Source organism: Catharus ustulatus, chromosome 9 (genome assembly GCF_009819885.2).
Source record: "Catharus ustulatus isolate bCatUst1 chromosome 9, bCatUst1.pri.v2, whole genome shotgun sequence".
Taxonomy (NCBI): domain Eukaryota; kingdom Metazoa; phylum Chordata; class Aves; order Passeriformes; family Turdidae; genus Catharus; species Catharus ustulatus.
Genome location: NC_046229.1, coordinates 2215193 through 2236593, shown reverse-complemented (window position 1 = coordinate 2236593; position 21401 = coordinate 2215193). Strand labels below are relative to the sequence as shown.

General features: G+C 42.4%; 1 protein-coding gene across 1 annotated transcript in view; it reads left to right on the top strand.

The window, feature by feature from the left end:
- Positions 1 to 843: 843 nt before the first annotated feature.
- The window catches only part of LOC117000474 (leptin receptor-like), a 33092-nt gene continuing 12534 nt past the window's right edge, over positions 844 to 21401 (top strand). Inside the window, exons 1-9 of the mRNA XM_033068116.1 lie at positions 844 to 946; positions 4082 to 4140; positions 7205 to 7489; positions 8724 to 8841; positions 13172 to 13377; positions 16415 to 16560; positions 17967 to 18114; positions 19939 to 20217; positions 20937 to 21051. Coding sequence (XP_032924007.1) covers positions 4101 to 4140; positions 7205 to 7489; positions 8724 to 8841; positions 13172 to 13377; positions 16415 to 16560; positions 17967 to 18114; positions 19939 to 20217; positions 20937 to 21051 — 1337 coding nt within the window. The 5' untranslated portion in view covers positions 844 to 946; positions 4082 to 4100. The remainder of the gene's footprint in view (positions 947 to 4081; positions 4141 to 7204; positions 7490 to 8723; positions 8842 to 13171; positions 13378 to 16414; positions 16561 to 17966; positions 18115 to 19938; positions 20218 to 20936; positions 21052 to 21401) is intronic.

Genomic DNA, 21401 nt, shown 5'->3' with positions numbered 1-21401 from the left:
TCCATTATATGTGGAGTAAAAGGCAATTTATAGAAAAAATAAATTAGAGCCAGCAGGTAATGGATATGTGCATTACAGCACAACCAGGTCTTGAGATATTTGAATTAATTAACATCATTAAGAGGCGCCAGGCCAGGCTGGATGAGCCTTGGACAACCTGAAAGTGGCAACGGTGGAATGAGATGGACTTGAACTTCTCCAAGGTTCTCCCTCATGCTGTGTATGAAGGAATTTTAGTTTCCTGCTCCCTTGTTATCCTTCCTGCTCCTGGTCAACATTGGTGTTTTTGTGCCAAAGAGGAGATCCTGAAGGAACGTGGGAGCAGATCCCAAATCCCCCCGGTGTCCCCTCCTGGCAGGGACTTGTGCAGAGCCACAAATTCCCCCTGAGCCTCCTTTTCTCCAGGCTGAGCCCCCCCAGCTCCCTCAGGGATTCTCCAGCCCCTTCCCAGCTCCCTCAGGGATTCTCCAGCCCCTTCCCTGCCCCTCAGGGATTCTCCAGCACCTTCTCATCTCCCTCAGCCTCTCTTGGGGCTCCAAACCCTTCCCAGCTTCTTTGTCTCTATCCCGTGTGAGGATCCCGGCGCTCCAAACCCATCCCCGCTATCCCGTGTGACGATCCCGCTGTTCCAAACCCATCCCGGTGTTCCAAACCCGCTATCCCGTGTAGGGCCGGGCCGGGCGGGGCGCTGGGCCGGGGCGGAGCGGCGGAGGGACCGGAGCTGAGGGGAACCGGGGAAACCTGAGGGGAACCGGGGGAAGCTGAGGAGAACCGGGCTGGAGACGGAGCGATCGGGGCTGAGGGGAGCCGGGGGAGGCTGAGGGGAACCGGGTTGAGGGCTCGGGCTGAGGGCTCGGGGCTGAGGGCAGCGCCCGTCCGGGACTCGCAGCTCCGTGGCAGCGTCGATTCAGCCGCCGGTCGGAGCCCCGAGAGCAAGGAGAAGCAGGTTGGTGAATTTACTTTTTATCCGCTTTTTTATCCGCTTTTTTCCCCACCCTTTACTTTCCTGAGCCGTCCCCCTGAGCACAGCCCTCGGCCGGTTCCACATCCCGCAGATCCAGCCCTTTCCCTCTTTATATTCCCTGAGATTGCAAAGAAAAATAAATCTCGGTGAGTGCGCCCTGTGAGTCCCGATGCTGCGGGAGCTGTGACAGACAAGTGAATGAGTGGTACAGCGTTTATAAACGGAGTTATAATGAACACAGCCTTGACTTCCGAGCGTGCCGATAACATCGATAAAACCTTGAAGGGCCAGGGGATCCCAGCAGCTCTCACACAAGGAAGGACAGACCCACAGCATGAACGAGGAGCAGTGTCACTGCAAACAAGAGAAATTCCACCGTCTGCACAAACTCTGAAGAGTTCGGGACGTTCTGCTGTCGAGGCTCCACCAGCAGGTTTTAGAGTTGGATTTGTAGCTGTGCTTCTGCCCGACTTGCCTTTATTAAAGTTTAATATTAGCAAAAATATTCAGTGTGGGTCATACTCATTTCTATTCTGTGTGTACCACTTACTCAGAACTCTTTATTAAGAATGATTTTTAATATACTGAATTGCAAATGGAATTCCATGCTCAGACCAACAGGACTGGAAAGCCTTTGGCATCTTTAAAGAACCAGAAGATGCTGGGCATAGACATTATTATTAAAATATTTTTATGCTTTCTAGAGATTTTTTAATATTTAAAACCAGCTGTAGTTCAGGGATGGTTTATATGGTTTTCCATGCCTAGTGTGGGTCCTGCTCATTTCAGCTTGTGCTGAACCTGATTTCTCACCTGTAAATAAAAATAATCTTATTGCATTGCTCTCCTCCTTTAAATAAAAATGATCTTGTTCCATTGCTCTCCTCCTTGCCTGTCATATCTGTGGTGTTTTGGTTTTAATCCCAACTCTTGCTGAACAAAAATGTGATTCTGTGGTTGATATGGAGAGGAATATTGTATTTATATAAAAAAATTAGAAAATTTCTTGTACACAGCAGCAGCCAGTGGTTACAGAATAATTTAAGATGTATTTGTTCAAAAGGACCCCAATTCCAGAATAATTCAAGATATATTTGTTCAAAAAGACCCCAATTCCTTCCTTTTGTATGAACACTTCCACAGCCACAAATAAACCAATTTGTCCTGGCTGTGTTAATTGATTCTCTCTGGGACAGAGCTTACAAGTTTAAACAATTCTCTTTATTTAACTTCCTGTAAAACTTGTGTTCTTTCTTAATATAGAGCAAAGAATTCTGGCAAGTTCACTTTTCTCACTGGAAAAGATTTTGGGGAATCCCATCTGCTCCAGCAGTGCTTTTATCCTGGGATTTACCTGTAGCTCTCTTTTTACCCAATTCTGCAAAGTTTCCACCAGGAATGCTGAACTTTGGACAGAAAAGGGGCTGATCCTGTGGCCATGCAGCTTGCAGGGATTTTTGGTTGTGTCAGGAATGTTTTTGGAACCAGGACTGGAAGAACATCTCAGTGAATCCAGCCTAGGTGGATGTGACAGGAGATTCCAAGCTGAGCTTCTGCTCCAGATATTAAATTAGTGCTGACATCTCTGGCTGCTCTACCTGACCATTTTTATATCACAATCCCAAATTATTAAGGTTGGAAAAGCCCTCCAAGACCATCAGGTCCAACTTTGTCCCCAGCCCAGAGCTCTGAGTGTCACCTCCAGGAATTCCTTGGATACTCCAAACCTCCCTGGCAGCCCCTGCCAATCCTCACCACCCTTTCCAGGGACAAATTCTCCCTTATTTTTTTATTTTCACTTCCATCAGGAAATTAAAAAGCCTTTATTTTCACTAAACTTCATGTAAACTATAATTTTCCTTCCCTATGAGGTTCTGGGTCTCTGTGGTTGTTTTCTTCTCAGTGTAATTGGGGATGCTCCTGTGGATAACTTTATAAATTTTGGAAATGGATGTCCAGTTTTCTGGTGATCTCTGCCAGTTTCCTGCTGGGAAGTGGCTGAAAGAGAATTTTTGTTGCACCTGCAAAAGAGGAATATTTGCTGTTTCTCATTAAACCATTTAATAATGTGAATAATGTGCATTTATGTCAAATAAACTCTTTTAAAAAGTACTTTTGATGACTGAAATTAGGGAAAAATCTAAGTAATTTAAATTATTTGGAAAGAGTTCCTGCTGGTATCTTTGTGAAATGACCTGATATCTCCATAATTCCTCTGTGATAGGAATAAAATAATGGAAAAGGAAAAGGTGAGGTGGGTCACCTACCAGCTGTGTCCCTGAAACAGGGGCTGGGAAAATTCAAGATTTAATCCTCTTTAACTGCTGAAAATTGAGCTGAAAAAGCACCTGGAGGATGTGGAGAAAAGTGGCTGAGATTGACTGAGCAGAGCCCAGGATGCAGAAATTCAGAAATTCAGACAAGGCTCTGGGAGCTGTGACTTCCCTGGGCTGCTGCTTCAGGTACACATGGAATTCAGAAATAAATGAATTTTCCAGCCCCTAACTGCAAGGTCAGTGCATTATAAAACCTTGGCACTGCCTCTCTTGGCTCCAGGGATGTTCTCAAGGAAAGTGTTCTCAGAAATATTTCAGGAATGGAAACCTTTGGAGGGATTCCCTAACTGGAGTTTCTCACCCTGGCATTGAGCTGTGGATTTTACTCAGCACTCAGTTCTTGACTGCAACAGCAGCCAAACTCCCCTGTGAAGCTTTAAAGTATGAAAATATATTTAGATTTTAGCAAAATTGATGTAGCTATTGGATGAAAATAAAAAAGAAGAAATGATCTGAAATGAAGAGCAATAATGAAATGTTGCTGTGAAGTTTAGTGAAGTCTTCACTGTTGAAATGGATTTCACTGTGTATGCTGCACTTGGAAAATTCTGATTTTTTTCTCCCTTTCTTGCCTGTCCTTCCTTTCAGGGTGTGGGGAGAAGTGTCTCTCCCCACCCCAGAGTGTTGACATTAGATGATTTTTAAATTCCTTCTCAAACCATTCTGATTTTTCATGATTCTGCTTACAAAGACGTGAACACCAAATGAACTGAAATACACTGAAATTAAATAATATTCTGATAATTATAAACCCTCCTTTAATTCTCTGTGTGCTTTTCAGGTCAGCTCTACAAAACAAGATGTGTTGGCAAATCATCCCAACCACGTTTGTGCTGATGGGTAAGTCACTTAAAAACATCCCAAAAACCACTTTGGGATAACTTTTCACATCAGGAAACATCAGCATAAAAAATGTGTTGAGTCAGGACACATCCAGAAAAATGCAGTTGATGATTTGATGAGAGAAAAATTTGTGGGGGGTTGGTTTTGTGGCCCTGAAGTGCAAGGAAAAATCCTGTGCCATTCCTGCTCCTGTGGACACAGGGCTGCCAAAGGGTGCTCAGCTCTCTCCAAATGCTGCATTAATGAACTGGGAAATGCCTCTGACAATATTGGCATCTGCTCTGCAAGGACAGCTGGTATTTGCCTTTCTATTTTTTCTTTTTAAAATTAAAATGAGGACTATTTCAAGGGTTTTGATGGTGCTGCTTAGGGAGAAGCAAACCCTGTAATCCAGTGGAATTCTTTTGGAAATTTGTGTCATCTTTACAAAATATGAATCAAAAAGTTGAACAAATAATTAGATTTAGGTACATTTTATGAACATAAACACCTTTTGTATGTATTTTATCCACTCACTATCAAATATTGCATTGTTGAAATTCTTTTAAATACCTTTTGTGATGTGAACATATTGGAAAGGCTGGATGCTGCAGGAGGTTTGCTGGGATTTCAGAGCAGTTTGTCACCATCTGATGGCCCTGCTCTGGGGACAGAGCTGCAGCTCAGGCCTTCCCCTGGCTCATTTGAATTCATTTTTGCCATTTCTGAAGAAAGGGGCTGAGCATGTTCCTGTCTTTCAAAGATGTAATTACAGTAATTTCACCATTATAAGCTGCACCATTTTGACTAAAATTTTGATCCGAACCCAAAGTGCGGCTTATAATCAGGTGTGGCTGATACATGGACAAAGAATGAAAAGTTGCTGTTTTAGTTTGGAGGACAGGTGTCTGCTGAGAAAGGCAGGAGCTTCTCTTTGAAATGGAGAATGTAAACCCCCTCCCTCCAAATTATTATAATTTTGAAATCAAGGGGCTCTCAGGCAAAGAGATGGGAATTAGGAATAACAGTTCTTTACTAGGGAAATTAAAATAGAAATACAGCACTACAAAGAACAAACCCCAAACCCTGACACAGTCAGAGTACAGCCTGACACCCGTCAGGCAGGGTGTTGGCAGCAGTCCCATCCCATGGTGGCTGCATCCTCCTGCAGTGACAGATGTGGCTCAGCTGGAGCAGTGCTCCTGTACAAGGTGCAGTTTCCCTCCGCAGCTCCAGTGGGGATGTGGAGAAATCCGGTTTTCCTCTGGAGTCCAGTGGAGAAAGGGGCTCCCTTAGTGTCCCAAACCCTCTGTTTTTATCTTGGTAAGAAATGTTGGGCTCTTCCCCCTGGCTGGAGCAACTCCCAATGGGATGCAGTAATTTTATCAGTGCCACAGTGGGACTCAATGGCCATGAGCAGAAAATGACTGGCTGGAGGAAGGATGGGGTGTGAAAAGATAAAGAACAATGCCCTGCCTGGTTTATAAACCATGGCCATGAACAGGAGATATCCCATGAGATAAAGAACACTGCCCTGCCTGGTTTATAAACATGGCCATGAACAGGAGATATCCCATGAGATAAAGAACAATGCCCTGCCTGGTTTCAATGGATGCCCATTAGCAGAATATCTCCCACAGAGATCAGGATCACTGCCCCACCCTCAACAGATGGTGACAGAACAGATACCTTTGATCACACCCTGGATTGTAACCCAAGACAGTTTTATAATCTTAAAATTACTGTAATCCCTTGAGATGAGCTGTGATTCACCAGGGGGAAGTTCCTTAGAAAAAGAGATGAGCTGGGGACTGTGTTGGTTCTTTGTCCTGCTCTGGGTCACTTTTTTGTCCCTTTTAAAATCCTGGATTAAATCCTGAGAGTTTGTTTGCTCCACTCCTCCTGCTGGAGGCCTAATGAATCTGGGATTTCCAGAGGCACAAACTCTGTTTAGTGGGAGAGGAGGGAAGAGCAGAGCCCTGCAGGGGTCTGGCAGCACCAGATCTGTGTGAGGAGAAAGCAAAACCCTCTGCAGAGTAGCACTCTGCATTTTCTGGTTTTAACAGCTTTTTTTAGCGCTCTCATTTCATATTTTGATGTTATTTAACTCATGTTATTATTTAACTCTGTGCTAGAGAATTAGGAATTTCTATTAATCAAACAGGGCCAGAGATATTCAAATATTTCTTATTTTTATTTTTATTTTCTTATTTCAATTATTTCTTATTTCAATTATTTCTTATTTTGGCTGTTGCAATTCATAGAGCATCAATTAATTTCTATTTCATGAACTGCTTAAAATTTCTGCTCTTCCTGAGCAAAATGCAAAATGCACCAATGCCCCTGTGCCTTGCTGCAAGTAGAGCTTTAATCTTTAAATTCAGAGTTTTACAGGAAGGTTTTTCCTGCTCATCCTCCTCTAAACCACTGTGAGCACAATTCAAGCTATGACATCAACAAATGTGCTCAGAGTGGTTTTATTTTAAGTCTGATTAAAAAAGAAATGATAATTTCCCAGCCTCTCACTTCCCAGATAATTCCCTGGGGTTGTGCAGTGCACCCCCAGTAATATTTTCCCTTTTTTCTCTGAGTTACAGTGGGACTATGTTTTTTATTTACAAGGATTATATTTTATAGAAATGGAGCTGTTTTAAAAGAGCTGGAGGGGATCTGTTCCAGCACTGCATGGGAAGATGAGACTCATACCCAGTTTAGGATTCACTTCACTTTAGGATTCACTGTCGTTTTGGTTAAGAAAAGCAAATTTATCCCAAAGAGATGCTTTGCCTGCAATCTTGGCCTTGTCTTTTTTCCAGAGGCTGAGAAAACAGAAGTTTAGGTGCAGTGAGGTTGGGGTAAAAGGCTGGGATCTGTCACTGTGGCACCATTCAGAGAGGATGTTTTTAATAATTTTGTCTTTACCTACGGGGAATGTTTTTATTAATTCCATTTTTACCTCAGGGAACAACCTGATTTTTACCTAATGATTGCATTTCTGTACCACATCAACCACTCTCCTTTAATTGTTTAAAAATATGAAATTTTCCTTTTATTTCCAATACTTTTCTCTTTATATTTGCAGACTTCCTTCAGATGGCAGCTGCCCATTGCATGGTCCATCCAGTTCCTGCTAGGAATTTCACTCTGCCCTGTGTGCTGCTGAATGAGACTTTTCTGAGCCCTTTCTCAGCTGGGAGCTGGAGGAGAGAACTTGGAACATCCCAAATCAAGCCTTTAATGAATGAAGAAAATTTTCTGTGCTGCCTTTGGAGTGCCAGCAGCATTGATTGTTCTTTGTACAGAGCAAGCATGCAGGCAAGGAAGTTTATTCCTTCAGAAATAAATCTCTCTGCTCCTCAGCAAATAGGTGGGTTTAGCACTCAAGGGCACAAGGAGTTAATTCTTCCAAAAATATTTAGGGTTTTTGGTTGGTTGGGAGGAGAGGGGTGGGTTGGATTAATGGGGATTCACAACACAGTGTGACAAAATCCTTCCTCAGGGTGACAAAATCCTTCTTCAGGGTGGTAAAATCCTTCCTCAGAGTGACAAAATCCTTCTTCAGGGTGACAAAATCCTTCCTCAGGGTGGTAAACTCCTTGCTCAGAGAGGTAAAATCCTCAATGTTGTAAAATTCTTCCTTGGAGAGGTAAGTTCTTCCCTCAGTGTGGTAAAATCCTTTTTTATTGTGGTGAAATCCTTCCTCAGGGTGGCAAAATCCTTCCTCAGGGTGCTAAAATCCTTCCTCAGATTGGTAAAATGCTTCCTCAATATTGTAAAATCCTTCCTCAGTGTGGTAAAATACTTCCTCAATATTGTAAAATCCTTCCTCAGTGTGGTAAAATCCTTTTTTCATGTGGTAAAATCTTCCTCAGAGAGGTAAAATCCTTCCTCAGAATGTGGTGGGAGGTGGAGGAATTGTACAGCACAATTTCAAAATTTAAAAAAAATAAAGTTGGCTGTCTTTCCAGGGGAATTGTGAATAAAATATGGAGTACTACATAAGAGGACATAAAGCCAGATCTTCAAAGGAGTTCAGACACTGTGAGGAATATTTGAAATATTTTTGGTGCATGGGAGCTTTAAACTCCATCAGCAGGCAGAGAAGATGGAGAGCAAATGGCATCATTTCTCCATGAATGATGAGGCTTTAAATAATAAATGTGCAGTAAATATCTCTACATGGATTAGGAGTTTTTTCCCCAAGGTTTTTTTCCTCCTCCTGTCTCTGAGGAACACAGGGCTGGCATCCTGCTGCCAGGAATCTCCTTGACCTCAGAATTTCATTTCACAAATCCCCAGCTGAGGCTGTTCCACTTCCCAGGGCACAGCAATCACCATCAACTTCACTTTTCTTCACCATGCAGCCTTGCCCCTAAATCCAGGGAAAAATATTCCTCCTTTAATCATGACAGTGCAGAACCACATGGATTATGAGCCTTGGGAAGGTTTAAGGTGCCCAACTCAGATTATTCAAAATATTTTCCCATTTGTGGTGCAGCCTCACTTTCAGGAATATCTGTGCCTTGTCCTCTCTTTGTGGGTTCTGTTTTTATTGAGGTTTATTGCAGTTCAGAAATGTGTGATCCCTGTCTTTTGGCCAGATTGGAGCTGGAACATGGAATGTTGGATTAGAGGCAAGCTGGACCTGTTGGTTTGTAAGCTGCAGCTTTTGGGGCTGGAGCTGAGAGCTGACCTGAAGGTGAATCTTTTATACTCTGGGTAAGTGCAGGCCCTGCTAAATTTGTCTGGAAAAGTGAAAGCATTTCCTAAAAAATCAACATTCCAGCTTCCAGCATGGTGGGAGCATTGGCTTTGCAGATTTTATTTTGTCCTGTCTGAAAGGAATCCTGGAGAATATGGAAAGTTTGTGGTTTTTTTGAATGAAAAATGGTTGGAATGGATTTCCCCTTCTCTATCCTTCACATGTTTCTTAAAATATTTCAGTGAAATCAACATTAATTTCTTACAGCATCCTTGTTGTTAGAATTTCCTAATTTTAAAGTCTTGATTCTATTTTTATTTGTTTTTGACCACAATATTGTCTCTCTTGAAGTACTTGAGATGTGATGCCATGGCAAATGCTGCTGTCATCTCATTGTCACTGTGGTGAATATTCCCTGGAATGCTGAGATGGAATCATCCTGCCTGTGGATGGGCAGGTCTTGTAGACACTGGTGATAGAAAAATCTGTTTGATTCCATCAAACCACCCTGCTTTTTCTGGGTTATTGATAGATTTGAAGGATTGTTGTAGACACCCAGACTTCTTTTCCTTATGGAGCAGGATAAACTGAAATAGCTGAGTTAGCTGAACTTCCAGGGAAGGACTTCTGAGCAGCCTGGGCACAAATCATCCCTGCAGTCAGAGCACAAACCAAGTGTGTTATTTAGGAATAAATATTCTTATTTAGCTGACACAATATTTGAATCCCATTTTGGTGAGGTGGGTTCCCATTCCCAGTGTTCCTCATGACTCTGATTCCTGAAATACCATTCCATGGGTGTTTGTGGGGGAAGCAGCTCTGCCTTTGCTCTGCTCCATCCAGGCTCAGCTGCACAGGAAAAGCTTCACCAGTGATCCCAGAGCAGAAATTTCTATATTGCAGTTTTTTGGGATGCCAGCAGATTGGAGCCCCAGCTGGGCTGAGGAGATTCCTTGTGTTGGGGAGGGAATTCAGTGAGTGCCATGCAATTTAGGAGAGCAGGCCCTGTGGCCTCATCAGTCTGTTTTTGATTCCTCTTTGCTGCAAAGATGAGAAACAAAGCAAAACCTTGGAGAGCTCATTTCCCTCCCCACATTCCATGTGAATCTTTTGCTTTTAGGTCCCTGTGTTCTGGGGGAGCAGCAAGCACGAGTGTTTCAGCCTTTGGGAAGGTGACAGCTTTCCCTGTTGGCTCTCTGCTACCTTAACATTTTATTCCTGAGCCAAAATACCTTGAAAACATTCCCAGTTTTATAAATATGCATTCCTGGCATGTGTTTCTCCCTGGGAGTCTGGAGATCCAGCCAGGATTCTCACATGCAGGGCACTGCACAAAAATAATGTAACAGGAGAATCTACAACAGAAAAGCTTGGGTCTCACAGCTTTTTTTTTTTTTTTTTTTCCCAGCATTAGAGAAGTTTCTTCTTTTTTACCACATCCACAATTTTCCTGCTTGGAAATCTCAGGAATGGGAATGTTCTGTTCTGAGAGGCTCAAGTGAGGGAGAGGATGGGGGCTTTGCTGAAGTTATTCCAAAAGAATAGAAAAGATGAGAAAAGGTGATTGCAGAGCTTCCTGAGGCAAACTGGGTTAATTGTGTGCCAAGGACCTTTGCAGCTGCCTGGTCCCAGGAATGCTGTGGGATCCCTGGTTCATTCCATGGGCTGCAATCTTTAGCCTTGGGGATCTTGGTGAGTGCTCCCAGTCTCATTTTGAGCACTGGTTATAATTTGCTCTTTGAGCTCATGGGGCTGCACTCATATTTTGGCTTATTTGAAATACCTGGGAGCTCTCCTCCACTTCTGGGGCTAAATTCCCATTTTTAAAAGGATAAATCATGCAGTTTGCCTCAAGTGCATCAGTTGTGCATTGAGCCTCTTCAGCCAGAAAAAATCAACCTCTCATCAGAGATTGATGAGCTCAGCAGATCTGCTGAGTTTAATGAGGCAGCTTCTTCAAATAAGGATTTTTCTTGAGCCACCATTGATCAAAAACACTGGGAAATATTTATGGAAAAATCCTGGAATCCCCAGAGAGCTTTTGTCCATCCATTCCCAGTAAAGGCAGTTTCATTTCACAACCACCTGGCTGGGATGGACCTTTCCTGAAAATTCAGGTAATTCTTCCTAAAAGAAGTTTTACTTATTTTTTCTTTTCAATTGTGAGAACAGGATTGAAATTCAGCCAGAGCATTTTGCAGCATCTAATTGAAAGTCTCCAAATTCCCCAAAGGGCCACAGGTGAATTTAGCAGGAGAGGCATCACCTTCTGAAGGGGGCTGAATATAACTATAAATATAAATATAACTATAAATATAAATATAACTATAACTATAAATATAAATATAAATATAAATATAAATATAGATATAAAACTTTTAGGACATCCTGAATGTTTTTTTTTTTTTTTGCTGAGGTTTTCCAAGGTGTGACAGGATTTGGATGGAGGAGCCACTGACTTCTCAGCTTGTGAGGGTTAATAAGTCAGGAGAGGAGGTCTTGAGCATTTTTCTCCCTTTAAACTGCTTTTTTTTCAGTGCAAACCAGTTCATTTTGGGCTGTTAAAAATCGAAATCATTATTAGGAATGATGAGGGGCTGCTGTGGTGGTAAGCACTTTCCAGATAGATCAGATCAAAGACATGGTTTGAAGAAGAAACCACATTTTTATGGATTGATTGTGGCTTTTGGAGACCAATAAAATCTGTGAGCAACAGGAGAAGGCAGAGAAGCTTCAAAGAAAATTCTGCGAAGTCTTTGAAAGGAAATTCAGGAGAAAACAGCAGAGCCACATCTAGAAAAACAAAATTATTCCAAGTCATTTCAGAGCTCTGTGCCTGCCAGATCCCATCAGCAGAATTCCTGTGTCCTGGTGAGAATTATTTTAGGAATGTCAGGATTGATTGTCTGCAGCATTAATAAATATCAACCACACCTTGGGGCTGCTCCTGCAGAGCCAGGGGCTGGGAGGGCAGTGCTGGAATTCCTTGGGTTTGCTCAGAGTGTCCCAAGGATCAGTGAGGGGTGAGGGAGAGGGGCTGGGAGGATCCAGGAGTGGTTCCTGCAGTCCCAGCCTGAGCTCTTCCCCTCTCCATAATTCTCAGTTCTTTTTATGGAGCTTTTCCTCTCTGAGCAGGGCAGGATGTGGACATGGAGCTGAATCATGCCCAGTTCCCTCTGCTCTGCTCTCAGATAAATGGAGCTGATAACAAATGGATTAAACCCAAAAAATAAAGCAGCAAATCTGGTTCTCCCCTCTCCTCCAGTGCCCTCCCTGAATCCCAGTGTTCCAGTGACTTGTGCCAGCTGGAAAACCATTGGAAAAATGCACAGAAAGGCTCTTATTCCATGAATCTCAATTTATTTCTCTGAATTTGTAAAAAAAAAACCATTACTGGGCAGAAAGAATTCCAAAATCACTTCAGAACAATTCCAAACAGGAGCTGAGCTTTTTTTTATTATTATTTTTTTTTTGGGTAAGGATGAAACGTGAAAAGCAGGGAAGAATTTGAGGTGATGGAACTGTCAGGGTTTGTCTTGGCTTTGCTGCTGGGAGAAATTTGGCCACAAATTATTTGCACTATTAAATTCCCAACCTTGGGGAGGCCTTAGTCACTGGATACCTGCAGAATTCCATAAATGTGGGTTTCTGGAAGAGCCTGAAGAGTAGAGATGAGAATGAAGAATCCTTTGGGAGCTGCTGGTTCCAAAGATTCAAATGGGATTTTAGGGATGGAATTGTTCCCTGGGAAGGTGGGGAGCACTAGGATGGAATTCCCAGAGAAGCTGTGGCTGCTCCTGGATCCCTGGGAGTGTCCAAGGATGGGGCTGGGACAGTGGGAAATGTCCCTGTCCCTGGCAGGGGAGGGAATGAGATGGGATTGAAGGTCCCTCCCAGCCCATTCCATAATTATAATATTCCCTGTAATGCTCAATTGTAGCAGGAGCTGGAGGGAGCATTAAATTATTTTGGTATTATTTCAGTATTTTGGTATTATTTCAGTGTTTTGGTATTATTTCAGTATTTTGGTATTATTTCAATATTTTGGGATGGGAATTGGGAATTCATCTCTTTTGGGATGGCAGGGAGCTGCCATGGGAAGGTAAAACAACATTGGGTGCCTAAAAAAAATCTAGGAATGTTTGAATGGAATTGTGTTCATTACTTGAAAACCATTTAAAAAGGGAGAAGCAGCAAAGGTAAACTGATTGGTTACAATTATTATTTTCTTCATTCATTAATTGAACTTTTTGATCAATAAACCATATCCATCTGGCCAAACCTCTTGAGATACAGAAAAAAAAATACAGAATTGTTTTGTTTCCTGGTTTGTTCTCCCCCCTGCAGATCAGAGCTGTCCCTGGGAGCTGCATCCACGAGTTCCCTGCAGGGCACGGTGAGGGTGGCTCGGTGTGACTGCGGGGACACGGCCAGCTGTGAGTGCCTGGTGACCTCCCCGAGGCTGAACCACACCTACGTGCTGTGGCTGCAGGCGGGGACAGGGGACACAGCCCTGGGCTCCCCTCTGCTGGCCCTGCAGCCCACGGACATCGGTGAGCATGGCTGAGCCCCTGGGCTTTTCACCATCTCTGCTGCTTGGTGTGTAACTCTGAAATTCATCTTGGGTGTCAGTGAGGTGTCTTCACAGGGGAGCTGGACAAAATAATTCCTTTATAGCTGGAGAATCAAGGACAGCTGGTACCCAAAAATCAGAAACAATGGCAAAGGACAGGGGGCAAACCAGGGGGCTGAGACTTCACAGCCTGGGGCTGTGCTTGGATAATTGACCCCAATGTTTAGATGAACCAAAACTGATAAAAGTGTAAAACTCGTGCCCAGGATCCATCCTGGATTTGATTTGGGTGCAGCCCTGGCCAGGCTCTGGCACTGCCCAAGGTGAATCCTTTCAATACATTCCTATTTTATTCTTTCAATCCATTCCTATTTTATCCTTTCAATCCATTCCTATTTTACCCTTTCCATCCATTCCTATTTTACCCTTTCCATCAATTCCTATTTTACCCTTTCCATCCATTCCCATTTTACCCTTTCCATCCATTCCTGTTTTACCCTTTCAATCCATTCCTGTTTTACCCTTTCAATCCATTCCTGTTTTACCCTTTCAATCCATTCCTATTTTACCCTTTCAATCCATTCCTGTTTTATCCTTTCAGTCAATTCCTGTTTTATCCTTTCAATCCATTCCTGTTTTATCCCTTTTGCTCTGCCTGGTCTCTGCCCCAGCTTTGGCCACCCAGATGGGACATCAAGGCTGGAAAAATCCCAGGATGGCCCTGCTGGAAAGGGGCACAGACAGGGCAGGAAAAGCTCCCTAATCCCTGTCTGGGCTGCAGTGCAAACCACACTGAGCAGAGCCCAGGCTCTCAATAAATTGGTTATTTCTCAGTTTTTCCTGTGTAATCAGGATCTCTCTCAGTACAAGTGGTGCTTGTTGCTGAGGACTTCAGTTAAATTTAAAAAGCTCTTCCCAAACCTGCTTAGCAGAGAATCCCACCCATTTTCCCAAGCAGCTCTCTGATCCTGGTATTTTCTTCCTCACCCATGCACCCCAAGCTGGAAAACATTCCTGTGTGTTGGATCCAGCTCCAGCTCTCCTGACATGCTGAATTTGATTTGTGTTGCTATCCAACATGCCCAGTTATTGCAGATTTGGGCAGATTTCATAAAGGCAGGAGCTGTCAGCTGCAGGGGAAAAAAATTAAAGTTTTATGAACATCTTATTAACTCAAAGGCTTAGGAATTTTATAAACTTCCCCCTAAGTGTGTGCTCTGCAGACAGAACCAGTTAAAATCTCTGGCTGGGCTTGTTTGGAAGATGAGAGGTGGCATTTTTCATCCTGCTGAAATGATGCTGCAGGAAGAAATTAAAAATTCAGGCTGGAGTCTGCCAGTATTTAAAAATGACACAACGAGTTAGCTCTGCTTAGTGAAGCATGTTTTAAAAATGCACAATATTAATATATGTTCTGCCAAGATTTAGCTCAATTAAAACTATTTTGAATGTAAAACTCTGAGTGCTTGTGCCATGTGGATTTTATTTGCTGATAGTGGAGCAGGTGGCATCACAAGCATCATTATCTGTGGGATCTGATTCTGGGAAATGTGATGGAAAATCCACTGACTTTTGTTTGCCTTCTCCCCAATCACTCCCTGCTGGCCTTCATGAAGTTAATTGGTTTGAGATGGTCTAGAAGCAGAAATTAAAAAAAATCTGACTTGGTGTGGTGGATTCATACTGAAAACAATTAGAGATTTTTGATAGAAATAATGAAATTAAATCTGACTTGGTGTGAGGATTTATACTGAGAACAATTAGAGATTTTTGATAGAAATTGTGAAATAAAATCTGACTTGGTGTGAGGATTTTTACTGAGAACAATTAGAGATTTTTGATATAAATTGTGAAATTAAATCTGACTTGGTATGGTGGATTTATACTGAGAACAATTAGAGATTTTTTGATAGAAATAATGAAATAAAATCTGACTTGGTGTGGTGGATTTATACTGAGAACAATTAGAGATTTTTGATAGAAATAATGAAATAAAATCTGACTTGGTGTGAGGATTTTTACTGAGAACAATTAGAAATTTTTGATAGAAATAGTGAAATAAAATCTGACTTGGTATGGTGGATTTATACTGAGAACAATTGGAGATTTTTTGATAGAAATAATGAAATAAAATCTGACTTGGTGTGGTGGATTTATACTGAGAACAATTAGAGATTTTTGATAGAAATAATGAAATAAAATCTGACTTGGTGTGAGGATTTTTACTGAGAACAATTAGAAATTTTTGATAGAAATAGTGAAATAAAATTTGACTTGGTTTGGTGGGTTCATACTGAAAATAATCAGAGATTTTTGATTTAACTGAGTGACATTCCAGTGAGGCACTTAACTGGGACACCAGTGCAGATGGAATTTGAAGGGAACATTTGCCCAGTGCCCAGGATTTTTGGGAATGTTTTCCCTTCAGCTCACAGTGGTTTGGAGCAGGGTTTTACTGTGCCATGAGAAAAGCCAAAATCTCAGGAGCAGGAAAAAGCAGGGCCTTGATTCCTGGTGATTCCTGAGGATTTCCCACCCATTCCCCACTCATGGCAATATCCAAACTCTCCATTTTCACTTTGCCCTCACATAACTTCCCTGGAAATCTTTCACAGCCATAACCCATGTGGAAGGATGAGAATATTAAAAAATCCTTGTGTACACTACAAGGAGCAAATTGATTTCCTCAGCATTCCCATCCCTCTTTTCCTCATTCCCTTTTTCCAGCAAGGCAGTGGGAAAAGCTGTGGGCTGAGGGAAGAAATTCCTGCAGATTTCAGGGAATTTCTTGATAACTGTAACAGCATCAGGGTGACTTTTCAGGGATGTTACCCAGCATCACTGCCATGCTGTAGAGCAGCTCTTGAAGGCTGAGTTTGAGAGAGCTGAGTTTAAGGGAGCTGGGTTTAAGGGAGCTGAGTTTAAGGGAGCTGAGTTAAGGGCTGAATTGTGGCTCAATAAAGGGCAGCAGGCTGGGCAGTGAGGTTGGGGTTCATTGTTGATTGATTTGTGTGCAGTGAAGCCTGAAGCCCCCGTGAAGCTGCACCTGGAGCTGGCTGAGAGGGGCCAGGTGAAGCTCTGCTGGTCCAGCCCTGCCCTGCTGCCCTTCCCTCTGCAGCACCAAGTGAGGATCTGTGCTCCTGCAGGACGTGGGGACAGCCAGGTGAGCATTCCCAGATCCCAGCTCAGCATTCCCAGATCCCAACTGAGCATTCCCAGATCCCAACTGAGCATTCCCAGATCCCTGCATTCCCAGATCCCAGGTGAGCATTCCCAGATCCCAGCTCAGCATTCCCAGATCCCAGCTCAGCATTCCCAGATCCCTGCATTCCCAAATCCCAGCTCAGCATTCCCAGATCCCAGCTCAGCATTCCCAAATCCCAGTTGAGCATTCCCAGAGCCCAGCTCAGCATTCCCAGATCCCTGCATTCCCAAATCCCAGCTGAGCATTCCCAAATCCCAGCTGAGCATTCCCCAATCCCAGCTCAGCATTCCCAGATCCCTGCATTCCCAAATCCCAGCTGAGCATTCCCAAATCCCAGCTGAGCATTCCCCAATCCCAGCTCAGCATTCCCAGATCCCTGCATTCCCAGATCCCAGCTCAGCATTCCCAGATCCCTGCATTCCCAAATCCCAGCTCAGCATTCCCAAATCCCAGCTCAGCATTCCCAGATCCCTGCATTCCCAAATCCCAGCTGAGCATTCCCAAATCCCAGCTCAGCATTCCCAGATCCCTGCATTCCCAAATCCCAGCTGAGCATTCCCAGATCCCAGCTCAGCATTCCCAAATCCCAGCTCAGCATTCCCAGATCCCTGCATTCCCAAATCCCAGCTCAGCATTCCCAAATCCCTGCATTTCCACCTCTCTCCTTGGCCTTGGATTCAGAGTGTGGCTGCTCTGGTGGAGCTGGGCTCAGCTCACTGTGCTTTTTCCTGGAATAGCTGGGCTTATCTTGCTGCTTTTCCTGGAAAAGCTGAGTTTAGCTCACTGCTATTTCCTGGAAAATCTGGGTTTACATCTGTCCACACAGAGGAGCCCCCTGTCCTGGCAGCTCTCACCACTCCCATTTTTCTCCTTGGGTGAAATCCTGATTTCTGTGAAGTCCAAACCCATTTTCTTTCAATCTTCTAGATATTCTGTAATTCATTGTTGTTTAATATTTATAAGTTTCATTATAAATAGTTTTTTGGGTTTTTTTTCCCCTGTTCTTACCACTCAAGTGGCTCTGGAATAACGAGCAGCTGTTAATTAGCAACCCATAATGAAAGAACTCATTTTCCACAGAGCTACACTTCTGCCACTCTCAAATTGACAGCACATTTAAAGAAGAAAGATTTTTTAACCCAGCTTGTTACCTAAAAACATAGAAAATCCTTGTGTGGAATATGAGACCTTTATCTCCTGTCCCTTAAGGAGCAAAATGATTTACTCAGCACTCCCAAAAACTGAATGTAAGGAGAAGGCATGAGAGGGAATGTAAGGAATTCTGACTCCATCCCATTTACTGATGTCCCCCCTGTCCCTTTTCCTGTTTCACTTGATAACAATGATGGGTTTGGATGATCCAGCAGGTGCTCCAGGTTGCTCTGGAGAGCTCAGTGGCCATAGACAGCGCCCTGCTGGACTCTCCCTGCTCAGTGCAAGTGAGGAGCAGCAATCTGCAGGGCCCAGGCTTCTGGAGTGACTGGAGCTCACCCTACAACCTCACTCTGGGAGGTAGGACTGCAGGATTTGGCAATAAAGCTGATTTTCTATTATTTCTTATCTTCTTTTTGTCTTTTCTGCCAGTCAGGATTAATGCACAAGAGAAGGAATTTCATGTTCAGACTCAGTTGTTTATTAATTCTTGTCTGTGTTGCAGTGAGTGCCACAGCACTTGCAGCTGACAAACTAAAAATGGTGAAATGCTGATGGATCTCACTTCTTACAAAGTCTTTTAAACCTAAACTGTCCAATTAAGAACTAACACCTAAATTATTTTTACTTTTGATCAATAACCAAACACCCATGACCTGCAGTGCAGCATTTTCCATCCAAGCACAAAAATCTCACCCAGACCCATGAAAAGAAGAAGGTGAAGAATAAATAAACATCTGTCCTAGAACCTCCATCTTGTCCTATACCTATTGCTATATTCTAAAACTATATTCTAAATTCTAAATTCCAAGTTTTCCACCCTGAGCTATTGCACACTTCTATTCAAACTCCACACTCATGATCCTAATTCAATTTTGGAAGCTTTTCCAAGTCAAAAGCAGAGTTCTGCTGGGGGTCAGTGCCTGACAGCACAGAAAGTTCCAAACTTTCAATTTCCAGCAATTCTCCAGCTGGTTTCTTGGATTTGGTGTTGGAGAACTGGAGTTGGGATGAAAAATCCCATGGAAGCTTTTCCTGAGGCTCAGCTCCTTCCCTGTGCCAGGCTGCCATTTGACATTTTTCCTCAAAGCTTTTCCATTTTTTCCTCAGAGCTTTTCCATTTTATCCCCAGAGCTTTTCCACTTTTCCACAAAGCTTTTCCATTTTTTCCCCAGAGCTTTTCCATTTCCAATTCCAGCTGGCAGCACTGAACCTCTCCTCAATTCAAGATTTTTTCTCCTGATGTTTTTTTTCACTTCTGGTTTTGGTTTTGTAGCTGAACTAAAGGCCCAGAGCAAAATCCAATATATTTATACAGCCCAGCCTGGTTTGTAATGCTGAGCCCTGTGCAAAGCTGAATTTAAGATTATTTTGTTGTATTTTTCCATGCTCTGCTCTGAATTCCCTGGGAATATTTTGTTTAGAAATTTCAGAGAGTCCAAGGCTCATTCCTGCTCCTGTTCATGTAGGAAAGGTAGAAATACAAATGGATAGAGATGATGATGATGATAATAATAATAATTTTCTATTGACAAATGTATTTATATTTTTCTGGTCCAATTTCTAGTCTCAATGGATTTTTCCCCCTTTTTTTCCTTTTGTGTAGTCTGGGGATAATAAAGATTATTTGAATCAGAGTTTAGAGGGAGACAGTCCAAGGCTCATTTCTGCTCCTGTTAATTGTGATTAAGAAGTAGCAATGCTAGAAATACAAATGGATAATAATGATAATGATAATATAATAATGATAATAATAATGGTAATATAATAATGATGATAATAATAAACCAAAGATTATTATTATTATTATTATTATTATTATTATTATTATTATTATTATTATTATTATTATTATTATTATTATTATTATTATTATTATTATTATTATTTTCCATTGGCACATTTTTAAATTTTTAGTTTTCAATTTCAATGGATTTTGCCTCCCTTTTTCCTTTTGTGCAACCTGGGGATATTAAAGATTATTTGAATCAGAATTGAGAAACTTTAGGTACAGAGGGAGAAAATCCAAAGCTCATTTCTGCATCTGTAGAAATAATAACAATATCATAAAAAGTTTTTATTATTTTTATTTTTCATTATTAATTTATTTATGATTCCTTTTATTTTTTTTGTTCAGCTTCAAATCTCAAAGGATTTCCCCCCTTTTTCTCCCCTTTTTTGCAGCTCAGGTGCTGTACTTCCCTTCCAGGACCCTGACCAGCGCTGGCTCCAACATTTCCTTCCAGTGCCTGTTCCAGAGCAGCAGGGATGTGGTTTGGTGGCTGAACCTGGCAGAGCAGATCCCAGCCAGCCAATATTCCCTGCTGAGCCCTCGTGTGAGCCAGGTCACCCTGTTCAACCTGAGAGTCCCCGAGCCTGGGGCACCTTTCCTGTCCCATGCTCTGTACTGCTGCCACCAGAGCAGGGAGTGCCACCGGGGCTATGCTGAGTTCTATGTCATAGGTGAGAGCCAGAGCTTTGCATTCTCATTTTGGGGCATTTTCCTAGTAGGGATGGAAGATTTCAATTTGAAATCAGTTTATTCCTTTATTTTTTTTTTGCTTTTTTGTTTTTTTTCCCCGCTTTTCCCTCTGTTTTTTAATTTTTTCCTCCTTTGTTTATTTTTTTTTTCCCCTTTTTCTTCCCCTTTTTCCTCCCCTTTTTCCTCCCCTTTCCCCCCTTTTTTCCTCCCTTCCCCCCTTTTTTCCCCCTTTTTTTCTTTTTTTTCACCCTTTTCCCCCTTTTTCCAATTTTTCCCTTTTCCCCCTTTTCTCCCCACTCTTCTCCCCCCTTTTTCCCTCTTTTCCCCTTTTTCCCTTTTTTCCCCTTCTTTCCCCTTTTATCCCATTTTTTCCCCCCTTTTCCCTGTTTTCCCCCTGTTTTCCCCCCCTTTCCCCCTCCCTTTTTCCCCCCTTTCCCTCCTTGTTCTTCCCTTCTTTTTCCTTTCCTTTTCCCTTCTTTTTCCCTTTTTTCCCTTCTTTTTCCCTTATTTTCCCCTTCTTTTTCCCTTCTATTTCCTTCTTTTTCCCTTCTTTTCCCTTCTTTATTGCCTTTTTTGCATTTAAAAAAATTTTAAAGATTTTTTTGTTCAGTTTGTTTCATGTTGTTTTTGCTGTTTTTATTGCTGTTGTTGTAGCAACCCTCGTGTCTCACTAATTAAGCTTTTCATCTCCTTTAATTAGACATGGATTTCAATATCTCCTGTGAGACTGATGGGTACTTGAGTAAAATGACCTGCAGGTGGTCTGCAAACCCAACCACCTTGCTCCTGGGGAGTTTGCAGTTAAGATATCACAGGTATGGAAGGATTTAAAATTCTCTCATGTTTGGAAAGCATTGCTCAAAATATGATTGAAATATATTATAATTATTGATGTGATACATATACAGTGATTTCACCATTATAAGCAGCACATTACAACACAGGGTGTGATAAAAAGTATTTATTCTATCACCATCTGTTGAGGGTGGGGCAGTGATCCTGATCTCTGTGGGAGATATTCTGCTAATGGGCATCCATTGAAACCAGGCAGGGCAGTGTTCTTTATCTCATGGGATATCTCCTGTTCATGGCCATGTTTATAAACCAGCTGGGGCAGTGTTCTTTATCTCATGGGATATCTCCTGTTCATGGCCATGTTTATAAA